Consider the following 27724-nt stretch of genomic DNA (forward strand, 5'->3'; position numbering starts at 1 on the left):
TAACCACATAATAATAGCTGTATAATCACTGTATAATAATAACCACATAATAATAGCTGTATAATCTCTATATAATAATAACCACATAATAATAGCTGTATAATCACTACATAATAATAACCACATAATAATAGCTGTATAATCACTACATAATAATAACCACATAATAATAGCTGTATAATCACTATATAATAATAACCACATAATAATACCTGTATAATCACTATATAATAACCACATAATAATAGCTGTATAATCACTATATAATAATAACCACATAATAATAGCTGTATAATCACTATATAATAATAACCACATAATAATAGCTGTATAATCACTATATAATAATAACCACATAATAATAGCTGTATAATCACTATATAATAATAACCACATAATAATAGCTGTATAATCACTATATAATAATAACCACATAATAATAGCTGTATAATCTCTATATAATAATAACCACATAATAATAGCTGTATAATCACTACATAATAATAACCACATAATAATAGCTGTATAATCACTATATAATAATAACCACATAATAATAGCTGTATAATCACTATATAATAATAACCACATAATAATAGCTGTATAATCACTATATAATAATAACCACATAATAATAGCTGTATAATCACTATATAATAATAACCACATAATAATAGCTGTATAATCACTACATAATAATAACCACATAATAATAGCTGTATAATCACTATATAATAATAACCACATAATAATAGCTGTATAATCTCTATATAATAATAACCACATAATACCTGTATAATAACTATATAATAATAACCACATAATAATAGCTGTATAATCACTATATAATAATAACCACATAATAATAGCTGTATAATCACTATATAATAATAACCACATAATAATAGCTGTATAATCACTATATAATAACCACATAATAATAGCTGTATAATCACTGTATAATAATAACCACATAATACCTGTATAATCACTATATAATAATAACCACATAATAATAGCTGTAAAATCACTATATAATAATAACCACATAATAGCTGTATAATCACTATATAATAATAACCACATAATAATAGCTGTATAATCACTATATAATAACCACATAATAATAGCTGTATAATCACTACATAATAATAACCACATAATAATAGCTGTATAATCACTACATAATAATAACCACATAATAATAGCTGTATAATCACTATATAATAATAACCACATAATAATAGCTGTATAATCACTACATAATAATAACCACATAATAATAGCTGTATAATCTCTATATAATAATAACCACATAATAATAGCTGTATAATCACTATATAATAATAACCACATAATAATAGCTGTATCATCACTATATAATAACCACATAATAATAGCTGTATAATCACTACATAATAATAACCACATAATAATAGCTGTATAATCACTACATAATAATAACCACATAATAATAGCTGTATAATCACTATATAATAATAACCACATAATAATAGCTGTATAATCACTATATAATAATAACCACATAATAGCTGTATAATCACTATATAATAATAACCACATAATAATAGCTGTATAATCACTATATAATAATAACCACATAATAATAGCTGTATAATCACTATATAATAACCACATAATAATAGCTGTATAATCACTGTATAATAATAACCACATAATAATAGCTGTATAATCACTATATAATAACCACATAATAGCTGTATAATCACTATATAATAATAACCACATAATAATAGCTGTATAATCACTATATAATAATAACCGCATAATAATAGCTGTATAATCACTATATAATAACCGCATAATAATAGCTGTATAATCACTATATAATAATAACCGCATAATAATAGCTGTATAATCACTATATAATAATAACCACATAATAATTGCTGTATAATCACTACATAATAATAACCACATAATAATAGCTGTATAATCTCTATATAATAATAACCACATAATAATAGCTGTATAATCACTATATAATAATAACCACATAATAATAGCTGTATAATCACTATATAATAATAACCACATAATAATAGCTGTATAATCACTACATAATAATAACCACATAATAATAGCTGTATAATCACTATATAATAATAACCACATAATAATACCTGTATAATCACTACATAATAATAACCACATAATAATAGCTGTATAATCACTACATAATAATAACCACATAATAATAGCTGTATAATCACTATATAATAATAACCACATAATAATAGCTGTATAATCACTATATAATAATAACCACATAATAATAGCTGTATAATCTCTATATAATAATAACCACATAATAATAGCTGTATAATCACTACATAATAATAACCACATAATAATAGCTGTATAATCACTACATAATAATAACCACATAATAATAGCTGTATAATCTCTATATAATAATAACCACATAATAATAGCTGTATAATCACTATATAATAATAACCACATAATAATAGCTGTATAATCACTATATAATAATAACCACATAATAATAGCTGTATAATCACTACATAATAATAACCACATAATAATAGCTGTATAATCACTACATAATAATAACCACATAATAATAGCTGTATAATCTCTATATAATAATAACCACATAATAATAGCTGTATAATCACTACATAATAATAACCACATAATAATAGCTGTATAATCACTACATAATAATAACCACATAATAATAGCTGTATAATCACTATATAATAATAACCACATAATAATAGCTGTATAATCACTACATAATAATAACCACATAATAATAGCTGTATAATCACTATATAATAATAACCACATAATAATAGCTGTATAATCACTATATAATAACCACATAATAACAGCTGTATAATCACTATCTATATATATAATTGTCTAAGGGTTTTTCCGTCTGTCTGTCTGTCTGTCTGTCTGTCTGTCTGTCTGTCTTTCTGTCTGTCTGTCTGTCTGTCTGTCCTGGAAATCACTCCATATAAGGTATGGTCTACAAACAGGATACCTTATATGGAGTGGTCGGCGGTTTGTAGACCATACCTTATATGGAGTGGTCGGCGGTTTGTAGACCATACCTTATATGGAGTGGTCGGCGGTTTGTAGACCATACCTTATATGGAGTGGTTGGCGGTTTGTAGACCATACCTTATATGGAGTGGTCGACGGTTTGTCGGGCGGCCTCGACCAATCAGAGATGGGCACAGCATGGCGACGATGATGTCATAATGGTTGCCATGGCGACGATGATGTCATAAAGGTTGCCTCGACCAATCAGCGACGGGCATAGTCTGCCGCGAATCACATACTACGGGGACATGCATATTCTAGAATACCCGATGCATTAGAATCGGGCCACAGTCTAGTATAATAATAACTAGATAATAATAGCTGTGTAATCACTATATAATAATAACCACATAATAATAGCTGTATAATCACTATATAATAATAACCACATAATAGCTGTATAATCACTACATAATAATAACCACATAATAATAGCTGTATAATCACTACATAATAATAACCACATAATAATAGCTGTATAATCACTATATAATAATAACCACATAATAATAGCTGTATAATCACTATATAATAATAACCACATAATAATAGCTGTATAATCACTATATAATAATAATAATAACCACATAATAATAGCAGTATCATCACTGTATAATAATAACCACATAATAATAGCTGTATAATCACTACATAATAATAACCACATAATAATAGCTGTATAATCACTATATAATAATAACCACATAATAATAGCTGTATAATCACTATATAATAATAATAACCACATAATAATAGCTGTATAATCACTATAAGTAATAACCACATAATAATAGCTGTATAATCACTACATAATAATAACCACATAATAATAGCTGTATAATCACTATATAATAATAACCACATAATAATAGCTGTATAATCACTACATAATAATAACCACATAATAATAGCTGTATAATCACTACATAATAATAACCACATAATAATAGCTGTATAATCACTATATAATAATAACCACATAATAATAGCTGTATAATCTCTATATAATAATAACCACATAATAATAGCTGTATAATCACTATATAATAATAACCACATAATAATAGCTGTATAATCTCTATATAATAATAACCACATAATAATAGCTGTATAATCACTATATAATAATAACCACATAATAATAGCTGTATAATCACTACATAATAATAACCACATAATAATAGCTGTATAATCACTATATAATAATAATAATAACCACATAATAATAGCAGTATCATCACTGTATAATAATAACCACATAATAATAGCTGTATAATCACTACATAATAATAACCACATAATAATAGCTGTATAATCACTATATAATAATAACCACATAATAATAGCTGTATAATCTCTATATAATAATAACCACATAATAATAGCTGTATAATCACTGTATAATAATAACCACATAATAATAGCTGTATAATCACTATATAATAATAACCACTAATAATAGCTGTATAATCACTATATAATAATAACCACATAATAATAGCTGTATAATCACTATATAATAATAACCACATAATAATAGCTGTATAATCACTATATAATAATAACCACATAATAATAGCTGTATAATCACTATATAATAATAACCACATAATAATAGCTGTATAATCTCTATATAATAATAACCACATAATAATAGCTGTATAATCACTATATAATAACCACATAATAATAGCTGTATAATCACTATATAATAATAACCACATAATAATAGCTGTATAATCACTATATAATAATAACCACATAATAATAGCTGTATAATCACTGTATAATAATAACCACATAATAATAGCTGTATAATCACTGTATAATAATAACCACATAATAATAGCTGTATAATCACTATATAATAATAACCACATAATAATAGCTGTATAATCACTATATAATAATAACCACATAATAATAGCTGTATAATCACTACATAATAATAACCACATAATAATAGCTGTATAATCACTATATAATAATAACCACATAATAATAGCTGTATAATCACTACATAATAATAACCACATAATAATAGCTGTATAATCACTACATAATAATAACCACATAATAATAGCTGTATAATCTCTATATAATAATAACCACATAATAATAGCTGTATAATCACTACATAATAATAACCACATAATAATAGCTGTATAATCACTATATAATAATAACCACATAATACCTGTATAATCACTATATAATAATAACCACATAATAATAGCTGTATAATCACTACATAATAATAACCACATAATAATAGCTGTATAATCACTATATAATAATAACCACATAATAATAGCTGTATAATCTCTATATAATAATAACCACATAATAATAACTGTATAATCACTACATAATAATAACCACATAATAGCTGTATAATCACTATATAATAATAACCACATAATAATAGCTGTATAATCACTGTATAATAACCACATAATAATAGCTGTATAATCACTACATAATAATAACCACATAATAATAGCTGTATAATCTCTATATAATAATAACCACATAATAATAGCTGTATAATCACTACATAATAATAACCACATAATAATAGCTGTATAATCACTATATAATAATAACCACATAATAATAGCTGTATAATCACTATATAATAATAACCACATAATACCTGTATAATCACTATATAATAACAACCACATAATAATAGCTGTATAATCACTATATAATAATAACCACATAATAATAGCTGTATAATCTCTATATAATAATAACCACATAATAATAGCTGTATAATCACTATATAATAATAACCACATAATAATAGCTGTATAATCTCTATATAATAATAACCACATAATAATAGCTGTATAATCACTATATAATAACCACATAATAGCTGTATAATCACTATATAATAATAACCACATAATAATAGCTGTATAATCACTATATAATAATAACCACATAATAATAGCTGTATAATCACTACATAATAATAACCACATAATAATAGCTGTATAATCACTATAAGTAATAACCACATAATAATAGCTGTATAATCACTATATAATAATAATAACCACATAATAATAGCTGTATAATCACTATAAGTAATAACCACATAATAATAGCTGTATAATCACTATATAATAATAATAACCACATAATAATAGCTGTATAATCACTATATAATAACCACATAATAGCTGTATAATCACTATATAATAATAACCACATAATAATAGCTGTATAATCACTATAAGTAATAACCACATAATAATAGCTGTATAATCACTGTATAATAATAACCACATAATAATAGCTGTATAATCTCTATATAATGATAACCACATAATAATAGCTGTATAATCACTACATAATAATAACCACATAATAATAGCTGTATAATCACTACATAATAATAACCACATAATAATAGCTGTATAATCACTATATAATAATAACCACATAATAATACCTGTATAATCACTATATAATAACCACATAATAATAGCTGTATAATCACTATATAATAATAACCACATAATAATAGCTGTATAATCACTATATAATAATAACCACATAATAATAGCTGTATAATCACTATATAATAATAACCACATAATAATAGCTGTATAATCACTATATAATAATAACCACATAATAATAGCTGTATAATCACTATATAATAATAACCACATAATAATAGCTGTATAATCTCTATATAATAATAACCACATAATAATAGCTGTATAATCACTACATAATAATAACCACATAATAATAGCTGTATAATCACTATATAATAATAACCACATAATAATAGCTGTATAATCACTATATAATAATAACCACATAATAATAGCTGTATAATCACTATATAATAATAACCACATAATAATAGCTGTATAATCACTATATAATAATAACCACATAATAATAGCTGTATAATCACTACATAATAATAACCACATAATAATAGCTGTATAATCACTATATAATAATAACCACATAATAATAGCTGTATAATCACTATATAATAATAACCACATAATAATAGCTGTATAATCACTATATAATAATAACCACATAATAATAGCTGTATAATCACTATATAATAATAACCACATAATAATAGCTGTATAATCACTATATAATAATAACCACATAATAATAGCTGTATAATCTCTATATAATAATAACCACATAATACCTGTATAATAACTATATAATAATAACCACATAATAATAGCTGTATAATCACTATATAATAATAACCACATAATAATAGCTGTATAATCACTATATAATAATAACCACATAATAATAGCTGTATAATCACTATATAATAACCACATAATAATAGCTGTATAATCACTGTATAATAATAACCACATAATACCTGTATAATCACTATATAATAATAACCACATAATAATAGCTGTAAAATCACTATATAATAATAACCACATAATAGCTGTATAATCACTATATAATAATAACCACATAATAATAGCTGTATAATCTCTATATAATAATAACCACATAATAATAGCTGTATAATCACTATATAATAATAACCACATAATAATAGCTGTATAATCACTATATAATAACCACATAATAATAGCTGTATAATCACTACATAATAATAACCACATAATAATAGCTGTATAATCACTACATAATAATAACCACATAATAATAGCTGTATAATCACTTTATAATAATAACCACATAATAATAGCTGTATAATCACTATATAATAATAACCACATAATAATAGCTGTATAATCACTATATAATAATAACCACATAATAGCTGTATAATCACTATATAATAATAACCACATAATAATAGCTGTATAATCACTATATAATAATAACCACATAATAATAGCTGTATAATCACTATATAATAACCACATAATAATAGCTGTATAATCACTGTATAATAATAACCACATAATAATAGCTGTATAATCACTATATAATAACCACATAATAGCTGTATAATCACTATATAATAATAACCACATAATAATAGCTGTATAATCACTATATAATAATAACCGCATAATAATAGCTGTATAATCACTATATAATAACCGCATAATAATAGCTGTATAATCACTATATAATAATAACCGCATAATAATAGCTGTATAATCACTATATAATAATAACCACATAATAATTGCTGTATAATCACTACATAATAATAACCACATAATAATAGCTGTATAATCACTATATAATAATAACCACATAATAATAGCTGTATAATCACTATATAATAATAACCGCATAATAATAGCTGTATAATCACTATATAATAATAACCACATAATAATAGCTGTATAATCACTATATAATAATAACCACATAATAATAGCTGTATAATCACTATATAATAATAACCACATAATAATAGCTGTATAATCACTATATAATAATAACCACATAATAGCTGTATAATCACTACATAATAATAACCACATAATAATAGCTGTATAATCACTACATAATAATAACCACATAATAATAGCTGTATAATCACTACATAATAATAACCACATAATAATAGCTGTATAATCACTATATAATAATAACCACATAATAATAGCTGTATAATCACTATATAATAATAACCACATAATAATAGCTGTATAATCACTATATAATAATAATAATAACCACATAATAATAGCAGTATCATCACTGTATAATAATAACCACATAATAATAGCTGTATAATCACTACATAATAATAACCACATAATAATAGCTGTATAATCACTATATAATAATAACCACATAATAATAGCTGTATAATCACTATATAATAATAACCACATAATAATAGCTGTATAATCACTATATAATAATAATAACCACATAATAATAGCTGTATAATCACTATAAGTAATAACCACATAATAATAGCTGTATAATCACTATATAATAATAACCACATAATAATAGCTGTATAATCACTATATAATAATAACCACATAATAATAGCTGTATAATCTCTATATAATAATAACCACATAATAATAGCTGTATAATCACTATATAATAATAACCACATAATAATAGCTGTATAATCACTACATAATAATAACCACATAATAATAGCTGTATAATCACTATATAATAATAATAATAACCACATAATAATAGCAGTATCATCACTGTATAATAATAACCACATAATAATAGCTGTATAATCACTACATAATAATAACCACATAATAATAGCTGTATAATCACTATATAATAATAACCACATAATAATAGCTGTATAATCTCTATATAATAATAACCACATAATAATAGCTGTATAATCACTGTATAATAATAACCACATAATAATAGCTGTATAATCACTATATAATAATAACCACTAATAATAGCTGTATAATCACTATATAATAATAACCACATAATAATAGCTGTATAATCACTATATAATAATAACCACATAATAATAGCTGTATAATCACTATATAATAATAACCACATAATAATAGCTGTATAATAACTATATAATAATAACCACATAATAATAGCTGTATAATCACTATATAATAATAACCACATAATAATAGCTGTATCATCACTATATAATAATAACCACATAATAATAGCTGTATAATCACTATATAATAATAACCACATAATAATAGCTGTATAATCACTACATAATAATAACCACATAATAATAGCTGTATAATCACTATATAATAATAACCACATAATAATAGCTGTATAATAACTATATAATAATAACCACATAATAATAGCTGTATAATCACTATATAATAATAACCACATAATAATAGCTGTATAATAACTATATAATAATAACCACATAATAATAGCTGTATAATCACTATATAATAATAACCACATAATAATAGCTGTATCATCACTATATAATAATAACCACATAATAATAGCTGTATAATCACTATATAATAATAACCACATAATAATAGCTGTATAATCACTACATAATAATAACCACATAATAATAGCTGTATAATCACTACATAATAATAACCACATAATAATAGCTGTATAATCTCTATATAATAATAACCACATAATAATAGCTGTATAATCACTACATAATAATAACCACATAATAATAGCTGTATAATCACTATATAATAATAACCACATAATACCTGTATAATCACTATATAATAATAACCACATAATAATAGCTGTATAATCACTACATAATAATAACCACATAATAATAGCTGTATAATCACTATATAATAATAACCACATAATAATAGCTGTATAATCTCTATATAATAATAACCACATAATAATAACTGTATAATCACTACATAATAATAACCACATAATAGCTGTATAATCACTATATAATAATAACCACATAATAATAGCTGTATAATCACTGTATAATAACCACATAATAATAGCTGTATAATCACTACATAATAATAACCACATAATAATAGCTGTATAATCTCTATATAATAATAACCACATAATAATAGCTGTATAATCACTACATAATAATAACCACATAATAATAGCTGTATAATCACTATATAATAATAACCACATAATAATAGCTGTATAATCACTATATAATAATAACCACATAATACCTGTATAATCACTATATAATAACAACCACATAATAATAGCTGTATAATCACTATATAATAATAACCACATAATAATAGCTGTATAATCTCTATATAATAATAACCACATAATAATAGCTGTATAATCACTATATAATAATAACCACATAATAATAGCTGTATAATCTCTATATAATAATAACCACATAATAATAGCTGTATAATCACTATATAATAACCACATAATAGCTGTATAATCACTATATAATAATAACCACATAATAATAGCTGTATAATCACTATAAGTAATAACCACATAATAATAGCTGTATAATCACTACATAATAATAACCACATAATAATAGCTGTATAATCACTATAAGTAATAACCACATAATAATAGCTGTATAATCACTATATAATAATAACCACATAATAATAGCTGTATAATCACTACATAATAATAACCACATAATAATAGCTGTATAATCACTATATAATAATAACCACATAATAATAGCTGTATAATCACTATATAATAATAACCACATAATAATAGCTGTATAATCACTACATAATAATAACCACATAATAATAGCTGTATAATCACTATATAATAATAACCACATAATAATAGCTGTATAATCACTATATAATAATAACCACATAATAATAGCTGTATAATCACTACATAATAATAACCACATAATAATAGCTGTATAATCACTATATAATAATAACCACATAATAATAGCTGTATAATCACTATATAATAATAACCACATAATAATAGCTGTATAATCACTATATAATAATAACCACATAATAATAGCTGTATAATCACTATATAATAATAACCACATAATAATAGCTGTATAATCACTACATAATAATAACCACATAATAATAGCTGTATAATCACTATATAATAATAACCACATAATAATAGCTGTATAATCACTACATAATAATAACCACATAATAATAGCTGTATAATCACTACATAATAATAACCACATAATAATAGCTGTATAATCTCTATATAATAATAACCACATAATAATAGCTGTATAATCACTACATAATAATAACCACATAATAATAGCTGTATAATCACTATATAATAATAACCACATAATACCTGTATAATCACTATATAATAATAACCACATAATAATAGCTGTATAATCACTACATAATAATAACCACATAATAATAGCTGTATAATCACTATATAATAATAACCACATAATAATAGCTGTATAATCTCTATATAATAATAACCACATAATAATAACTGTATAATCACTACATAATAATAACCACATAATAGCTGTATAATCACTATATAATAATAACCACATAATAATAGCTGTATAATCACTGTATAATAACCACATAATAATAGCTGTATAATCACTACATAATAATAACCACATAATAATAGCTGTATAATCTCTATATAATAATAACCACATAATAATAGCTGTATAATCACTACATAATAATAACCACATAATAATAGCTGTATAATCACTATATAATAATAACCACATAATAATAGCTGTATAATCACTATATAATAATAACCACATAATACCTGTATAATCACTATATAATAACAACCACATAATAATAGCTGTATAATCACTATATAATAATAACCACATAATAATAGCTGTATAATCTCTATATAATAATAACCACATAATAATAGCTGTATAATCACTATATAATAATAACCACATAATAATAGCTGTATAATCTCTATATAATAATAACCACATAATAATAGCTGTATAATCACTATATAATAACCACATAATAGCTGTATAATCACTATATAATAATAACCACATAATAATAGCTGTATAATCACTATAAGTAATAACCACATAATAATAGCTGTATAATCACTACATAATAATAACCACATAATAATAGCTGTATAATCACTATAAGTAATAACCACATAATAATAGCTGTATAATCACTATATAATAATAACCACATAATAATAGCTGTATAATCACTACATAATAATAACCACATAATAATAGCTGTATAATCACTATATAATAATAACCACATAATAATAGCTGTATAATCACTATATAATAATAACCACATAATAATAGCTGTATAATCACTACATAATAATAACCACATAATAATAGCTGTATAATCACTATATAATAATAACCACATAATAATAGCTGTATAATCACTATATAATAATAACCACATAATAATAGCTGTATAATCACTATATAATAATAACCACATAATAATAGCTGTATAATCACTACATAATAATAACCACATAATAATAGCTGTATAATCACTATATAATAACCACATAATAATAGCTGTATAATCACTATATAATAACCACATAATAATAGCTGTATAATCACTGTATAATAACCACATAATAATAGCTGTATAATCACTATATAATAATAACCACATAATAATAGCTGTATAATCACTGTATAACAACCACATAATAATAGCTGTATAATCACTATAAGTAATAACCACATAATAATAGCTGTATAATCACTGTATAATAACCACATAATGTGTATATATATATATATATATATATATATATATATATATATATATATATATATAATGTAGCCGCTGGTCTCTGTATACATATATTGCAGGGCTGTGGCCTCTGATACCACTAGGGGGCGCCGTTTGTGCTCCCCAGAATGCGAGTGCGGACGGATGGAGCCCATAGGTGTGCATGGCAGTCACAGATTTCCTGTCTGGGTTTTCCAGGTGGCTGAAGGTTGTGTGTCCGGCTCTGTGCACACGTTGCGGATTCGCAGCAGTTTCCCATGAGTTTACAGTATATTGTAAACCTATGGAAAACAGACGCTGTTCCCATGCTGCGGAAAAAAACGCAGAGGTTTACATTCCGCAGCAGTTTACATTCCGCAGCAGTTTACATTCCGCAGCAGTTTACATTCCGCAGCAGTTTACATTCCGCAGCAGTTTACATTCCGCAGCATGTCAATTCTTTGTGCGGATTCCGCAGTGGTTTACACCTGCTCCATAATAGGAATCCGCAGGTGAAATCCGCACAAAAAACGCATAAAATCCGCGGTAAATCCGCAGGTAAAACACAGTGCCTTTTACGTGTGGATTTCTCAAATCCACTGTGGAAAAATCCACACACCTAAAAAATGCGTGTGCACATAGCCTGAAAAGCCCTGCTGTAAGAAGTATGGGTGGTGTGTGTGTGTGTGTGTGTGTGTGTGTGTGTGTGTGTGTGTGTGTGTGTGCGTGTGTGTGTGTGTGTGTGTGTGTGTATATATATATATATATACATATATATATATATAATCTGTGCACACCTCAGTGTCTGTGGAGCAGCCGCTGTCCCAGCAGGAGGTGTCGGCAGCACTCCGGACTCGGCAGCACTCTCTGTGGAGCTGAGTGTACGGGCAGGAATCCCCACAGCCGCGCTCTCCTCAGTCCTCACCACTTCATTCCTCCTCTCAGTTTACCCTTTTTCCCCATTATTTGCTTCTGCTGCTGATGATGATGATGATTCTGGTGGTGCCGGTGATCCTGAGGTGTCCGCTGTGTGGGGGCAGCGATCTGAGCGCAGAGTTGCCGCGTCCCGTTTGCACTGCTCCCACTGAGGGCCCCACCCCGCCTGCAGCCCCCGGTATACACGGTGCAGAGCTGTGGCCCCCGGTATACACGGTGCAGAGCTGTGGCCCCCGGTATACACGGTGCAGAGCTGTGGCCCCCGGTATACACGGTGCAGAGCTGTGGCCCGCGGTATACACGGTGAAGAGCTGTGGCCCCCGGTATACGCGGTGCAGAGCTGTGGCCCCCGGTAACCCACACACTGGACGTCTCCTGCAGCCCCTATGGATGTAGCCCCCTCAGTACAAGCACACATCCCTCCCCGGTACAGAGACCCCCTTACCCTCCGCCACCTGCAGGACCCCCATCTCCAGCCCTCGGAATGGTTTGCTCGCCAGCTCCTCCAGGGCGCAGAGCGGGGACTGCGGGGGGCTTCCTCTGGTGCGGGTCACGTGCGGGGGGCTTCCTTTGGTGCGGAGCATCTGCGGGGGGCTTCCTCTGGTGTGGAGCGTTTGCGGGGGGCTTCGTCTGGTGCGGAGCGTTTGCGGGGGGCTTCCTCTGGTGCGGAGCATCTGCGGGGGGCTTCCTCTGGTGCGGAGCGTTTGCGGGGGGCTTCCTCTGGTGCGGAGCATCTGCGGGGGGCTTCCTCTGGTGTGGAGCGTTTGCGGGGGGCTTCGTCTGGTGCGGAGCGTTTGCGGGGGGCTTCCTCTGGTGCGGAGCAGTTGCGGGGGGCTTACTCTGGTGCGGAGCAGTTGCGGGGGTCTTCCTCTGGCATCGCGGGGCCGGCTGAGGATATCTTCTATGCCGAAGGCGGTGAAGGGCTTGGTGGGGGGCTCCATGCCCCCTCGGGGTCCCCTCTCCTTCATGTCCCCTCCACAGCTCACAGCTGATCCCTTCTGTCTGGAGCCCCCAACTTCTGGCAGCCTGATCACTATCCCACCCGAGCACAGGGCGACCCCCCAAACCCCGAGGCTGAGCCCACACCCGCCCCTTCTAGCCTCCCGGCCAGAATCTGGGGGTCTCCATCCCCTCCTATCACTGCCGTCACTTCTCTTCACCCCGTCCAGGGAGAACTCAGCCGCAGCCTCCAGGGGGGCAAAACAGGCAATAAAAGATGATCCTGCGCCAGTGACGACCCCCAGACTGCAGAGAGGGGGGGAAAGCCACCGGAGGACTACTACTCCTATCATGCCCTCCATATCCACACCTCCTCCTGCAGGACTACTACTCCTATCATACCCTCCATATCCACACCTCCTCCTGCAGGACTACTACTCCTATCATACCCTCCATATCCACACCTCCTCCTGAGGGACTACTACTCCTATCATACCCTCCATATCCACACCTCCACCTGAGGGACTACTACTCCTATCATACCCTCCATATCCACACCTCCTCCTGAGGGACTACTACTCCTATCATGCCCTCCATATCCACACCTCCACCTGAGGGACTACTACTCCTATCATACACTCCATATCCACACCTCCTCCTGAGGGACTACTACTCCTATCATACCCTCCATATCCACACCTCCACCTGAGGGACTACTACTCCTATCATACACTCCATATCCACACCTCCTCCTGCAGGACTACTACTCCTATCATACACTCCATATCCACACCTCCTCCTGAGGGACTACTACTCCTATCATACCCTCCATATCCACACCTCCTCCTGCAGGACTACTACTCCTATCATACCCTCCATATCCACACCTCCACCTGAGGGACTACTACTCCTATCATACACTCCATATCCACACCTCCTCCTGAGGGACTACTACTCCTATCATACCCTCCATATCCACACCTCCACCTGAGGGACTACTACTCCTATCATACACTCCATATCCACACCTCCTCCTGCAGGACTACTACTCCTATCATACACTCCATATCCACACCTCCTCCTGAGGGACTACTACTCCTATCATACCCTCCATATCCCCACCTCCTCCTGCAGGACTACTACTCCTATCATGCCCTCCATATCCACACCTCCTCCTGAGGGACTACTACTCCTATCATACCCTCCATATCCACACCTCCTCCTGCAGGACTACTACTCCTATCATACCCTCCATATCCACACCTCCACCTGAGGGACTACTACTCCTATCATACACTCCATATCCACACCTCCTCCTGAGGGACTACTACTCCTATCATGCCCTCCATATCCACACCTCCTCCTGCAGGACTACTACTCCTATCATACCCTCCATATCCACACCTCCTCCTGCAGGACTACTACTCCTATCATACCCTCCATATCCACACCTCCTCCTGAGGGACTACTACTCCTATCATGCCCTCCATATCCACACCTCCTCCTGCAGGACTACTACTCCTATCATACCCTCCATATCCACACCTCCACCTGAGGGACTACTACTCCTATCATACACTCCATATCCACACCTCCTCCTGAGGGACTACTACTCCTATCATGCCCTCCATATCCACACCTCCTCCTGCAGGACTACTACTCCTATCATACCCTCCATATCCACACCTCCTCCTGCAGGACTACTACTCCTATCATACCCTCCATATCCACACCTCCTCCTGAGGGACTACTACTCCTATCATGCCCTCCATATCCACACCTCCTCCTGCAGGACTACTACTCCTATCATACCCTCCATATCCACACCTCCACCTGAGGGACTACTACTCCTATCATACACTCCATATCCACACCTCCACCTGCAGGACTACTACTCCTATCATACCCTCCATATCCACACCTCCTTCTGCAGGACTACTACTCCTATCATACCCTCCATATCCACACCTCCTCCTGAAGGACTACTACTCCTATCATACCCTCCATATCCACACCTCCACCTGAGGGACTACTACTCCTATCACACACTCCATATCCACACCTCCTCCTGAGGGACTACTACTCCTATCATACACTCCATATCCACACCTCCTCCTGAGGGACTACTACTCCTATCATACCCTCCATATCCACACCTCCACCTGAGGGACTACTACTCCTATCATACACTTCATATCCACACCTCCACCTGAGGGACTACTACTCCTATCATACCCTCCATATCCACACCTCCACCTGAGGGACTACTACTCCTATCATACACTCCATATCCACACCTCCTCCTGAGGGACTACTACTCCTATCATACACTCCATATCCACACCTCCACCTGAGGGACTACTACTCCTATCATACCCTCCATATCCACACCTCCACCTGAGGGACTACTACTCCTATCATACACTCCATATCCACACCTCCTCCTGCAGGACTACTACTCCTATCATACACTCCATATCCACACCTCCTCCTGCAGGACTACTACTCCTATCATACCCTCCATATCCACACCTCCACCTGAGGGACTACTACTCCTATCATACACTCCATATCCACACCTCCACCTGAGGGACTACTACTCCTATCATACACTTCATATCCACACCTCCACCTGAGGGACTACTACTCCTATCATACCCTCCATATCCACACCTCCACCTGAGGGACTACTACTCCTATCATACACTTCATATCCACACCTCCACCTGAGGGACTACTACTCCTATCATACACTCCATATCCACACCTCCACCTGAGGGACTACTACTCCTATCATACACTCCATATCCACACCTCCACCTGAGGGACTACTACTCCTATCATACCCTCCATATCCCCACCTCCTCCTGCAGGACTACTACTCCTATCATACCCTCCATATCCCCACCTCCTCCTGCAGGACTACTACTCCTATCATACACTCCATATCCACACCTCCTCCTGCAGGACTACTACTCCTATCATACCCTCCATATCCACACCTCCTCCTGCAGGACTACTACTCCTATCATACCCTCCATATCCACACCTCCTCCTGCAGGACTACTACTCCTATCATACCCTCCATATCCACACCTCCACCTGAGGGACTACTACTCCTATCATACCCTCCATATCCACACCTCCTCCTGAGGGACTACTACTCCTATCATACCCTCCATATCCCCACCTCCACCTGCAGGACTACTACTCCTATCATACCCTCCATATCCCCACCTCCTCCTGCAGGACTACTACTCCTATCATACCCTCCATATCCCCACCTCCACCTGCAGGACTACTACTCCTATCATACCCTCCATATCCCCACCTCCTCCTGCAGGACTACTACTCCTATCATACACTCCATATCCACACCTCCTCCTGCAGGACTACTACTCCTATCATGCCCTCCATATCCACACCTCCTCCTGAGGGACTACTACTCCTATCATACCCTCCATATCCCCACCTCCACCTGCAGGACTACTACTCCTATCATACCCTCCATATCCCCACCTCCTCCTGCAGGACTACTACTCCTATCATACCCTCCATATCCCCACCTCCACCTGCAGGACTACTACTCCTATCATACCCTCCATATCCCCACCTCCTCCTGCAGGACTACTACTCCTATCATACACTCCATATCCCCACCTCCTCCTGCAGGACTACTACTCCTATCATACCCTCCATATCCACACCTCCACCTGCAGGACTACTACTCCTATCATACCCTCCATATCCACACCTCCACCTGCAGGACTACTACTCCTATCATACACTCCATATCCCCACCTCCTCCTGCAGGACAACTACTCCTATCATACCCTCCATATCCACACCTCCACCTGCAGGACTACTACTCCTATCATACCCTCCATATCCACACCTCCTCCTGCAGGACTACTACTCCTATCATACCCTCCATATCCCCACCTCCTCCTGCAGGACTACTACTCCTATCATACACTCCATATCCCCACCTCCTCCTGCAGGACTACTACTCCTATCATACCCTCCATATCCACACCTCCTCCTGCAGGACTACTACTCCTATCATGCCCTCCATATCCACACCTCCTTCTGCAGGACTACTACTCCTATCATACCCTCCATATCCACACCTCCTCCTGCAGGACTACTACTCCTATCATACCCTCCATATCCCCACCTCCTCCTGCAGGACTACTACTCCTATCATACCCTCCATATCCCCACCTCCTCCTGCCGGATTACTACTCCTATCATACCCTCCATATCCACACCTCCTCCTGCAGGACTACTACTCCTATCATACCCTCCATATCCACACCTCCACCTGCAGGACTACTACTCCTATCATACCCTCCATATCCCCACCTCCTCCTGCCGGATTACTACTCCTATCATACCCTCCATATCCACACCTCCTCCTGCAGGACTACTACTCCTATCATACCCTCCATATCCCCACCTCCTCCTGCAGGACTACTACTCCTATCATACCCTCCATATCCACACCTCCTCCTGCAGGACTACTACTCCTATCATACCCTCCATATCCCCACCTCCTCCTGCAGGACTACTACTCCTATCATACCCTCCATATCCCCACCTCCTCCTGCCGGATTACTACTCCTATCATACCCTCCATATCCACACCTCCTCCTGCAGGACTACTACTCCTATCATACCCTCCATATCCCCACCTCCTCCTGCAGGACTACTACTCCTATCATACCCTCCATATCCACACCTCCTCCTGCAGGACTACTACTCCTATCATACCCTCCATATCCACACCTCCACCTGCAGGACTACTACTCCTATCATGCCCTCCATATCCACACCTCCTCCTGAGGGACTACTACTCCTATCATACCCTCCATATCCCCACCTCCACCTGCAGGACTACTACTCCTATCATACCCTCCATATCCCCACCTCCTCCTGCAGGACTACTACTCCTATCATACCCTCCATATCCCCACCTCCACCTGCAGGACTACTACTCCTATCATACCCTCCATATCCCCACCTCCTCCTGCAGGACTACTACTCCTATCATACACTCCATATCCCCACCTCCTCCTGCAGGACTACTACTCCTATCATACCCTCCATATCCACACCTCCTTCTGCAGGACTACTACTCCTATCATACCCTCCATATCCACACCTCCTCCTGCAGGACTACTACTCCTATCATACCCTCCATATCCACACCTCCTCCTGCAGGACTACTACTCCTATCATACCCTCCATATCCACACCTCCTCCTGCAGGACTACTACTCCTATCATACCCTCCATATCCACACCTCCTTCTGCAGGACTACAACCACATAATAATAGCTGTATAATCACTATATAATAATAACCACATAATAGCTGTATAATCACTACATAATAATAACCACATAATAATAGCTGTATAATCACTACATAATAATAACCACATAATAATAGCTGTATAATCACTACATAATAATAACCACATAATAATAGCTGTATAATCACTATATAATAATAACCACATAATAATAGCTGTATAATCACTATATAATAATAACCACATAATAATAGCTGTATAATCACTATATAATAATAATAATAACCACATAATAATAGCAGTATCATCACTGTATAATAATAACCACATAATAATAGCTGTATAATCACTACATAATAATAACCACATAATAATAGCTGTATAATCACTATATAATAATAACCACATAATAATAGCTGTATAATCACTATATAATAATAACCACATAATAATAGCTGTATAATCACTATATAATAATAATAACCACATAATAATAGCTGTATAATCACTATAAGTAATAACCACATAATAATAGCTGTATAATCACTATATAATAATAACCACATAATAATAGCTGTATAATCACTATATAATAATAACCACATAATAATAGCTGTATAATCTCTATATAATAATAACCACATAATAATAGCTGTATAATCACTATATAATAATAACCACATAATAATAGCTGTATAATCACTACATAATAATAACCACATAATAATAGCTGTATAATCACTATATAATAATAATAATAACCACATAATAATAGCAGTATCATCACTGTATAATAATAACCACATAATAATAGCTGTATAATCACTACATAATAATAACCACATAATAATAGCTGTATAATCACTATATAATAATAACCACATAATAATAGCTGTATAATCTCTATATAATAATAACCACATAATAATAGCTGTATAATCACTGTATAATAATAACCACATAATAATAGCTGTATAATCACTATATAATAATAACCACTAATAATAGCTGTATAATCACTATATAATAATAACCACATAATAATAGCTGTATAATCACTATATAATAATAACCACATAATAATAGCTGTATAATCACTATATAATAATAACCACATAATAATAGCTGTATAATAACTATATAATAATAACCACATAATAATAGCTGTATAATCACTATATAATAATAACCACATAATAATAGCTGTATCATCACTATATAATAATAACCACATAATAATAGCTGTATAATCACTATATAATAATAACCACATAATAATAGCTGTATAATCACTACATAATAATAACCACATAATAATAGCTGTATAATCACTATATAATAATAACCACATAATAATAGCTGTATAATCACTACATAATAATAACCACATAATAATAGCTGTATAATCACTACATAATAATAACCACATAATAATAGCTGTATAATCTCTATATAATAATAACCACATAATAATAGCTGTATAATCACTACATAATAATAACCACATAATAATAGCTGTATAATCACTATATAATAATAACCACATAATACCTGTATAATCACTATATAATAATAACCACATAATAATAGCTGTATAATCACTACATAATAATAACCACATAATAATAGCTGTATAATCACTATATAATAATAACCACATAATAATAGCTGTATAATCTCTATATAATAATAACCACATAATAATAACTGTATAATCACTACATAATAATAACCACATAATAGCTGTATAATCACTATATAATAATAACCACATAATAATAGCTGTATAATCACTGTATAATAACCACATAATAATAGCTGTATAATCACTACATAATAATAACCACATAATAATAGCTGTATAATCTCTATATAATAATAACCACATAATAATAGCTGTATAATCACTACATAATAATAACCACATAATAATAGCTGTATAATCACTATATAATAATAACCACATAATAATAGCTGTATAATCACTATATAATAATAACCACATAATACCTGTATAATCACTATATAATAACAACCACATAATAATAGCTGTATAATCACTATATAATAATAACCACATAATAATAGCTGTATAATCTCTATATAATAATAACCACATAATAATAGCTGTATAATCACTATATAATAATAACCACATAATAATAGCTGTATAATCTCTATATAATAATAACCACATAATAATAGCTGTATAATCACTATATAATAACCACATAATAGCTGTATAATCACTATATAATAATAACCACATAATAATAGCTGTATAATCACTATAAGTAATAACCACATAATAATAGCTGTATAATCACTACATAATAATAACCACATAATAATAGCTGTATAATCACTATAAGTAATAACCACATAATAATAGCTGTATAATCACTATATAATAATAACCACATAATAATAGCTGTATAATCACTACATAATAATAACCACATAATAATAGCTGTATAATCACTATATAATAATAACCACATAATAATAGCTGTATAATCACTATATAATAATAACCACATAATAATAGCTGTATAATCACTACATAATAATAACCACATAATAATAGCTGTATAATCACTATATAATAATAACCACATAATAATAGCTGTATAATCACTATATAATAATAACCACATAATAATAGCTGTATAATCACTACATAATAATAACCACATAATAATAGCTGTATAATCACTATATAATAATAACCACATAATAATAGCTGTATAATCACTATATAATAATAACCACATAATAATAGCTGTATAATCACTATATAATAATAACCACATAATAATAGCTGTATAATCACTATATAATAATAACCACATAATAATAGCTGTATAATCACTACATAATAATAACCACATAATAATAGCTGTATAATCACTATATAATAATAACCACATAATAATAGCTGTATAATCACTACATAATAATAACCACATAATAATAGCTGTATAATCACTACATAATAATAACCACATAATAATAGCTGTATAATCACTATATAATAATAACCACATAATACCTGTATAATCACTATATAATAATAACCACATAATAATAGCTGTATAATCACTACATAATAATAACCACATAATAATAGCTGTATAATCACTATATAATAATAACCACATAATAATAGCTGTATAATCTCTATATAATAATAACCACATAATAATAACTGTATAATCACTACATAATAATAACCACATAATAGCTGTATAATCACTATATAATAATAACCACATAATAATAGCTGTATAATCACTGTATAATAACCACATAATAATAGCTGTATAATCACTACATAATAATAACCACATAATAATAGCTGTATAATCTCTATATAATAATAACCACATAATAATAGCTGTATAATCACTACATAATAATAACCACATAATAATAGCTGTATAATCACTATATAATAATAACCACATAATAATAGCTGTATAATCACTATATAATAATAACCACATAATACCTGTATAATCACTATATAATAACAACCACATAATAATAGCTGTATAATCACTATATAATAATAACCACATAATAATAGCTGTATAATCTCTATATAATAATAACCACATAATAATAGCTGTATAATCACTATATAATAATAACCACATAATAATAGCTGTATAATCTCTATATAATAATAACCACATAATAATAGCTGTATAATCACTATATAATAACCACATAATAGCTGTATAATCACTATATAATAATAACCACATAATAATAGCTGTATAATCACTATAAGTAATAACCACATAATAATAGCTGTATAATCACTACATAATAATAACCACATAATAATAGCTGTATAATCACTATAAGTAATAACCACATAATAATAGCTGTATAATCACTATATAATAATAACCACATAATAATAGCTGTATAATCACTACATAATAATAACCACATAATAATAGCTGTATAATCACTATATAATAATAACCACATAATAATAGCTGTATAATCACTATATAATAATAACCACATAATAATAGCTGTATAATCACTACATAATAATAACCACATAATAATAGCTGTATAATCACTATATAATAATAACCACATAATAATAGCTGTATAATCACTATATAATAATAACCACATAATAATAGCTGTATAATCACTATATAATAATAACCACATAATAATAGCTGTATAATCTCTATATAATAATAACCACATAATAATAGCTGTATAATCACTACATAATAATAACCACATAATAATAGCTGTATAATCTCTATATAATAATAACCACATAATACCTGTATAATCTCTATATAATAATAACCACATAATAATAGCTGTATAATCACTATATAATAATAACCACATAATAATACCTGTATAATCACTATATAATAACCACATAATAGCTGTATAATCACTACATAATAATAACCACATAATAATAGCTGTATAATCACTATATAATAATAACCACATAATAATACCTGTATAATCACTATATAATAACCACATAATAATAGCTGTATAATCACTATATAATAATAACCACATAATAATAGCTGTATAATCACTATATAATAATAACCACATAATAATAGCTGTATAATCACTATATAATAATAACCACATAATAATAGCTGTATAATCACTATATAATAATAACCACATAATAATAGCTGTATAATCACTATATAATAATAACCACATAATAATAGCTGTATAATCTCTATATAATAATAACCACATAATAATAGCTGTATAATCACTATATAATAATAACCACATAATAATAGCTGTATAATCACTATATAATAATAACCACATAATAATAGCTGTATAATCACTATATAATAATAACCACATAATAATAGCTGTATAATCACTACATAATAATAACCACATAATAATAGCTGTATAATCACTATATAATAACCACATAATAATAGCTGTATAATCACTATATAATAACCACATAATAATAGCTGTATAATCACTGTATAATAACCACATAATAATAGCTGTATAATCACTATATAATAATAACCACATAATAATAGCTGTATAATCACTGTATAACAACCACATAATAATAGCTGTATAATCACTATAAGTAATAACCACATAATAATAGCTGTATAATCACTGTATAATAACCACATAATGTGTATATATATATATATATATATATATATATATATATATATATATATATATATAATGTAGCCGCTGGTCTCTGTATACATATATTGCAGGGCTGTGGCCTCTGATACCACTAGGGGGCGCCGTTTGTGCTCCCCAGAATGCGAGTGCGGACGGATGGAGCCCATAGGTGTGCATGGCAGTCACAGATTTCCTGTCTGGGTTTTCCAGGTGGCTGAAGGTTGTGTGTCCGGCTCTGTGCACACGTTGCGGATTCGCAGCAGTTTCCCATGAGTTTACAGTATATTGTAAACCTATGGAAAACAGACGCTGTTCCCATGCTGCGGAAAAAAACGCAGAGGTTTACATTCCGCAGCAGTTTACATTCCGCAGCAGTTTACATTCCGCAGCAGTTTACATTCCGCAGCAGTTTACATTCCGCAGCAGTTTACATTCCGCAGCATGTCAATTCTTTGTGCGGATTCCGCAGTGGTTTACACCTGCTCCATAATAGGAATCCGCAGGTGAAATCCGCACAAAAAACGCATAAAATCCGCGGTAAATCCGCAGGTAAAACACAGTGCCTTTTACGTGTGGATTTCTCAAATCCACTGTGGAAAAATCCACACACCTAAAAAATGCGTGTGCACATAGCCTGAAAAGCCCTGCTGTAAGAAGTATGGGTGGTGTGTGTGTGTGTGTGTGTGTGTGTGTGTGTGTGTGTGTGTGTGTGTGTGTGTGTGTGTGTGTGTGTGTGTGTGTGTGTGTGTGTGTGTGTGTGTGTGTATATATATATATATATACATATATATATATATAATCTGTGCACACCTCAGTGTCTGTGGAGCAGCCGCTGTCCCAGCAGGAGGTGTCGGCAGCACTCCGGACTCGGCAGCACTCTCTGTGGAGCTGAGTGTACGGGCAGGAATCCCCACAGCCGCGCTCTCCTCAGTCCTCACCACTTCATTCCTCCTCTCAGTTTACCCTTTTTCCCCATTATTTGCTTCTGCTGCTGATGATGATGATGATTCTGGTGGTGCCGGTGATCCTGAGGTGTCCGCTGTGTGGGGGCAGCGATCTGAGCGCAGAGTTGCCGCGTCCCGTTTGCACTGCTCCCACTGAGGGCCCCACCCCGCCTGCAGCCCCCGGTATACACGGTGCAGAGCTGTGGCCCCCGGTATACACGGTGCAGAGCTGTGGCCCCCGGTATACACGGTGCAGAGCTGTGGCCCCCGGTATACACGGTGCAGAGCTGTGGCCCGCGGTATACACGGTGAAGAGCTGTGGCCCCCGGTATACGCGGTGCAGAGCTGTGGCCCCCGGTAACCCACACACTGGACGTCTCCTGCAGCCCCTATGGATGTAGCCCCCTCAGTACAAGCACACATCCCTCCCCGGTACAGAGACCCCCTTACCCTCCGCCACCTGCAGGACCCCCATCTCCAGCCCTCGGAATGGTTTGCTCGCCAGCTCCTCCAGGGCGCAGAGCGGGGACTGCGGGGGGCTTCCTCTGGTGCGGGTCACGTGCGGGGGGCTTCCTTTGGTGCGGAGCATCTGCGGGGGGCTTCCTCTGGTGTGGAGCGTTTGCGGGGGGCTTCGTCTGGTGCGGAGCGTTTGCGGGGGGCTTCCTCTGGTGCGGAGCATCTGCGGGGGGCTTCCTCTGGTGCGGAGCGTTTGCGGGGGGCTTCCTCTGGTGCGGAGCATCTGCGGGGGGCTTCCTCTGGTGTGGAGCGTTTGCGGGGGGCTTCGTCTGGTGCGGAGCGTTTGCGGGGGGCTTCCTCTGGTGCGGAGCAGTTGCGGGGGGCTTACTCTGGTGCGGAGCAGTTGCGGGGGTCTTCCTCTGGCATCGCGGGGCCGGCTGAGGATATCTTCTATGCCGAAGGCGGTGAAGGGCTTGGTGGGGGGCTCCATGCCCCCTCGGGGTCCCCTCTCCTTCATGTCCCCTCCACAGCTCACAGCTGATCCCTTCTGTCTGGAGCCCCCAACTTCTGGCAGCCTGATCACTATCCCACCCGAGCACAGGGCGACCCCCCAAACCCCGAGGCTGAGCCCAC

The 27724-nt window shown here is 32.8% G+C and overlaps 1 protein-coding gene across 1 annotated transcript in view; it reads right to left on the reverse strand.

The window, feature by feature from the left end:
* The window catches only part of LBX2 (ladybird homeobox 2), a 91272-nt gene extending 76436 nt beyond the window's left edge, over positions 1 to 14836 (reverse strand). The window contains exon 1 of the mRNA XM_077281239.1: positions 14698 to 14836. Within this exon, the coding sequence (XP_077137354.1) occupies positions 14698 to 14836 (139 nt within the window). The remainder of the gene's footprint in view (positions 1 to 14697) is intronic.
* Positions 14837 to 27724: the final 12888 nt, after the last annotated feature.

The sequence above is a fragment of the Ranitomeya variabilis genome, chromosome 1 (assembly GCF_051348905.1).
Source record: "Ranitomeya variabilis isolate aRanVar5 chromosome 1, aRanVar5.hap1, whole genome shotgun sequence".
Taxonomy (NCBI): domain Eukaryota; kingdom Metazoa; phylum Chordata; class Amphibia; order Anura; family Dendrobatidae; genus Ranitomeya; species Ranitomeya variabilis.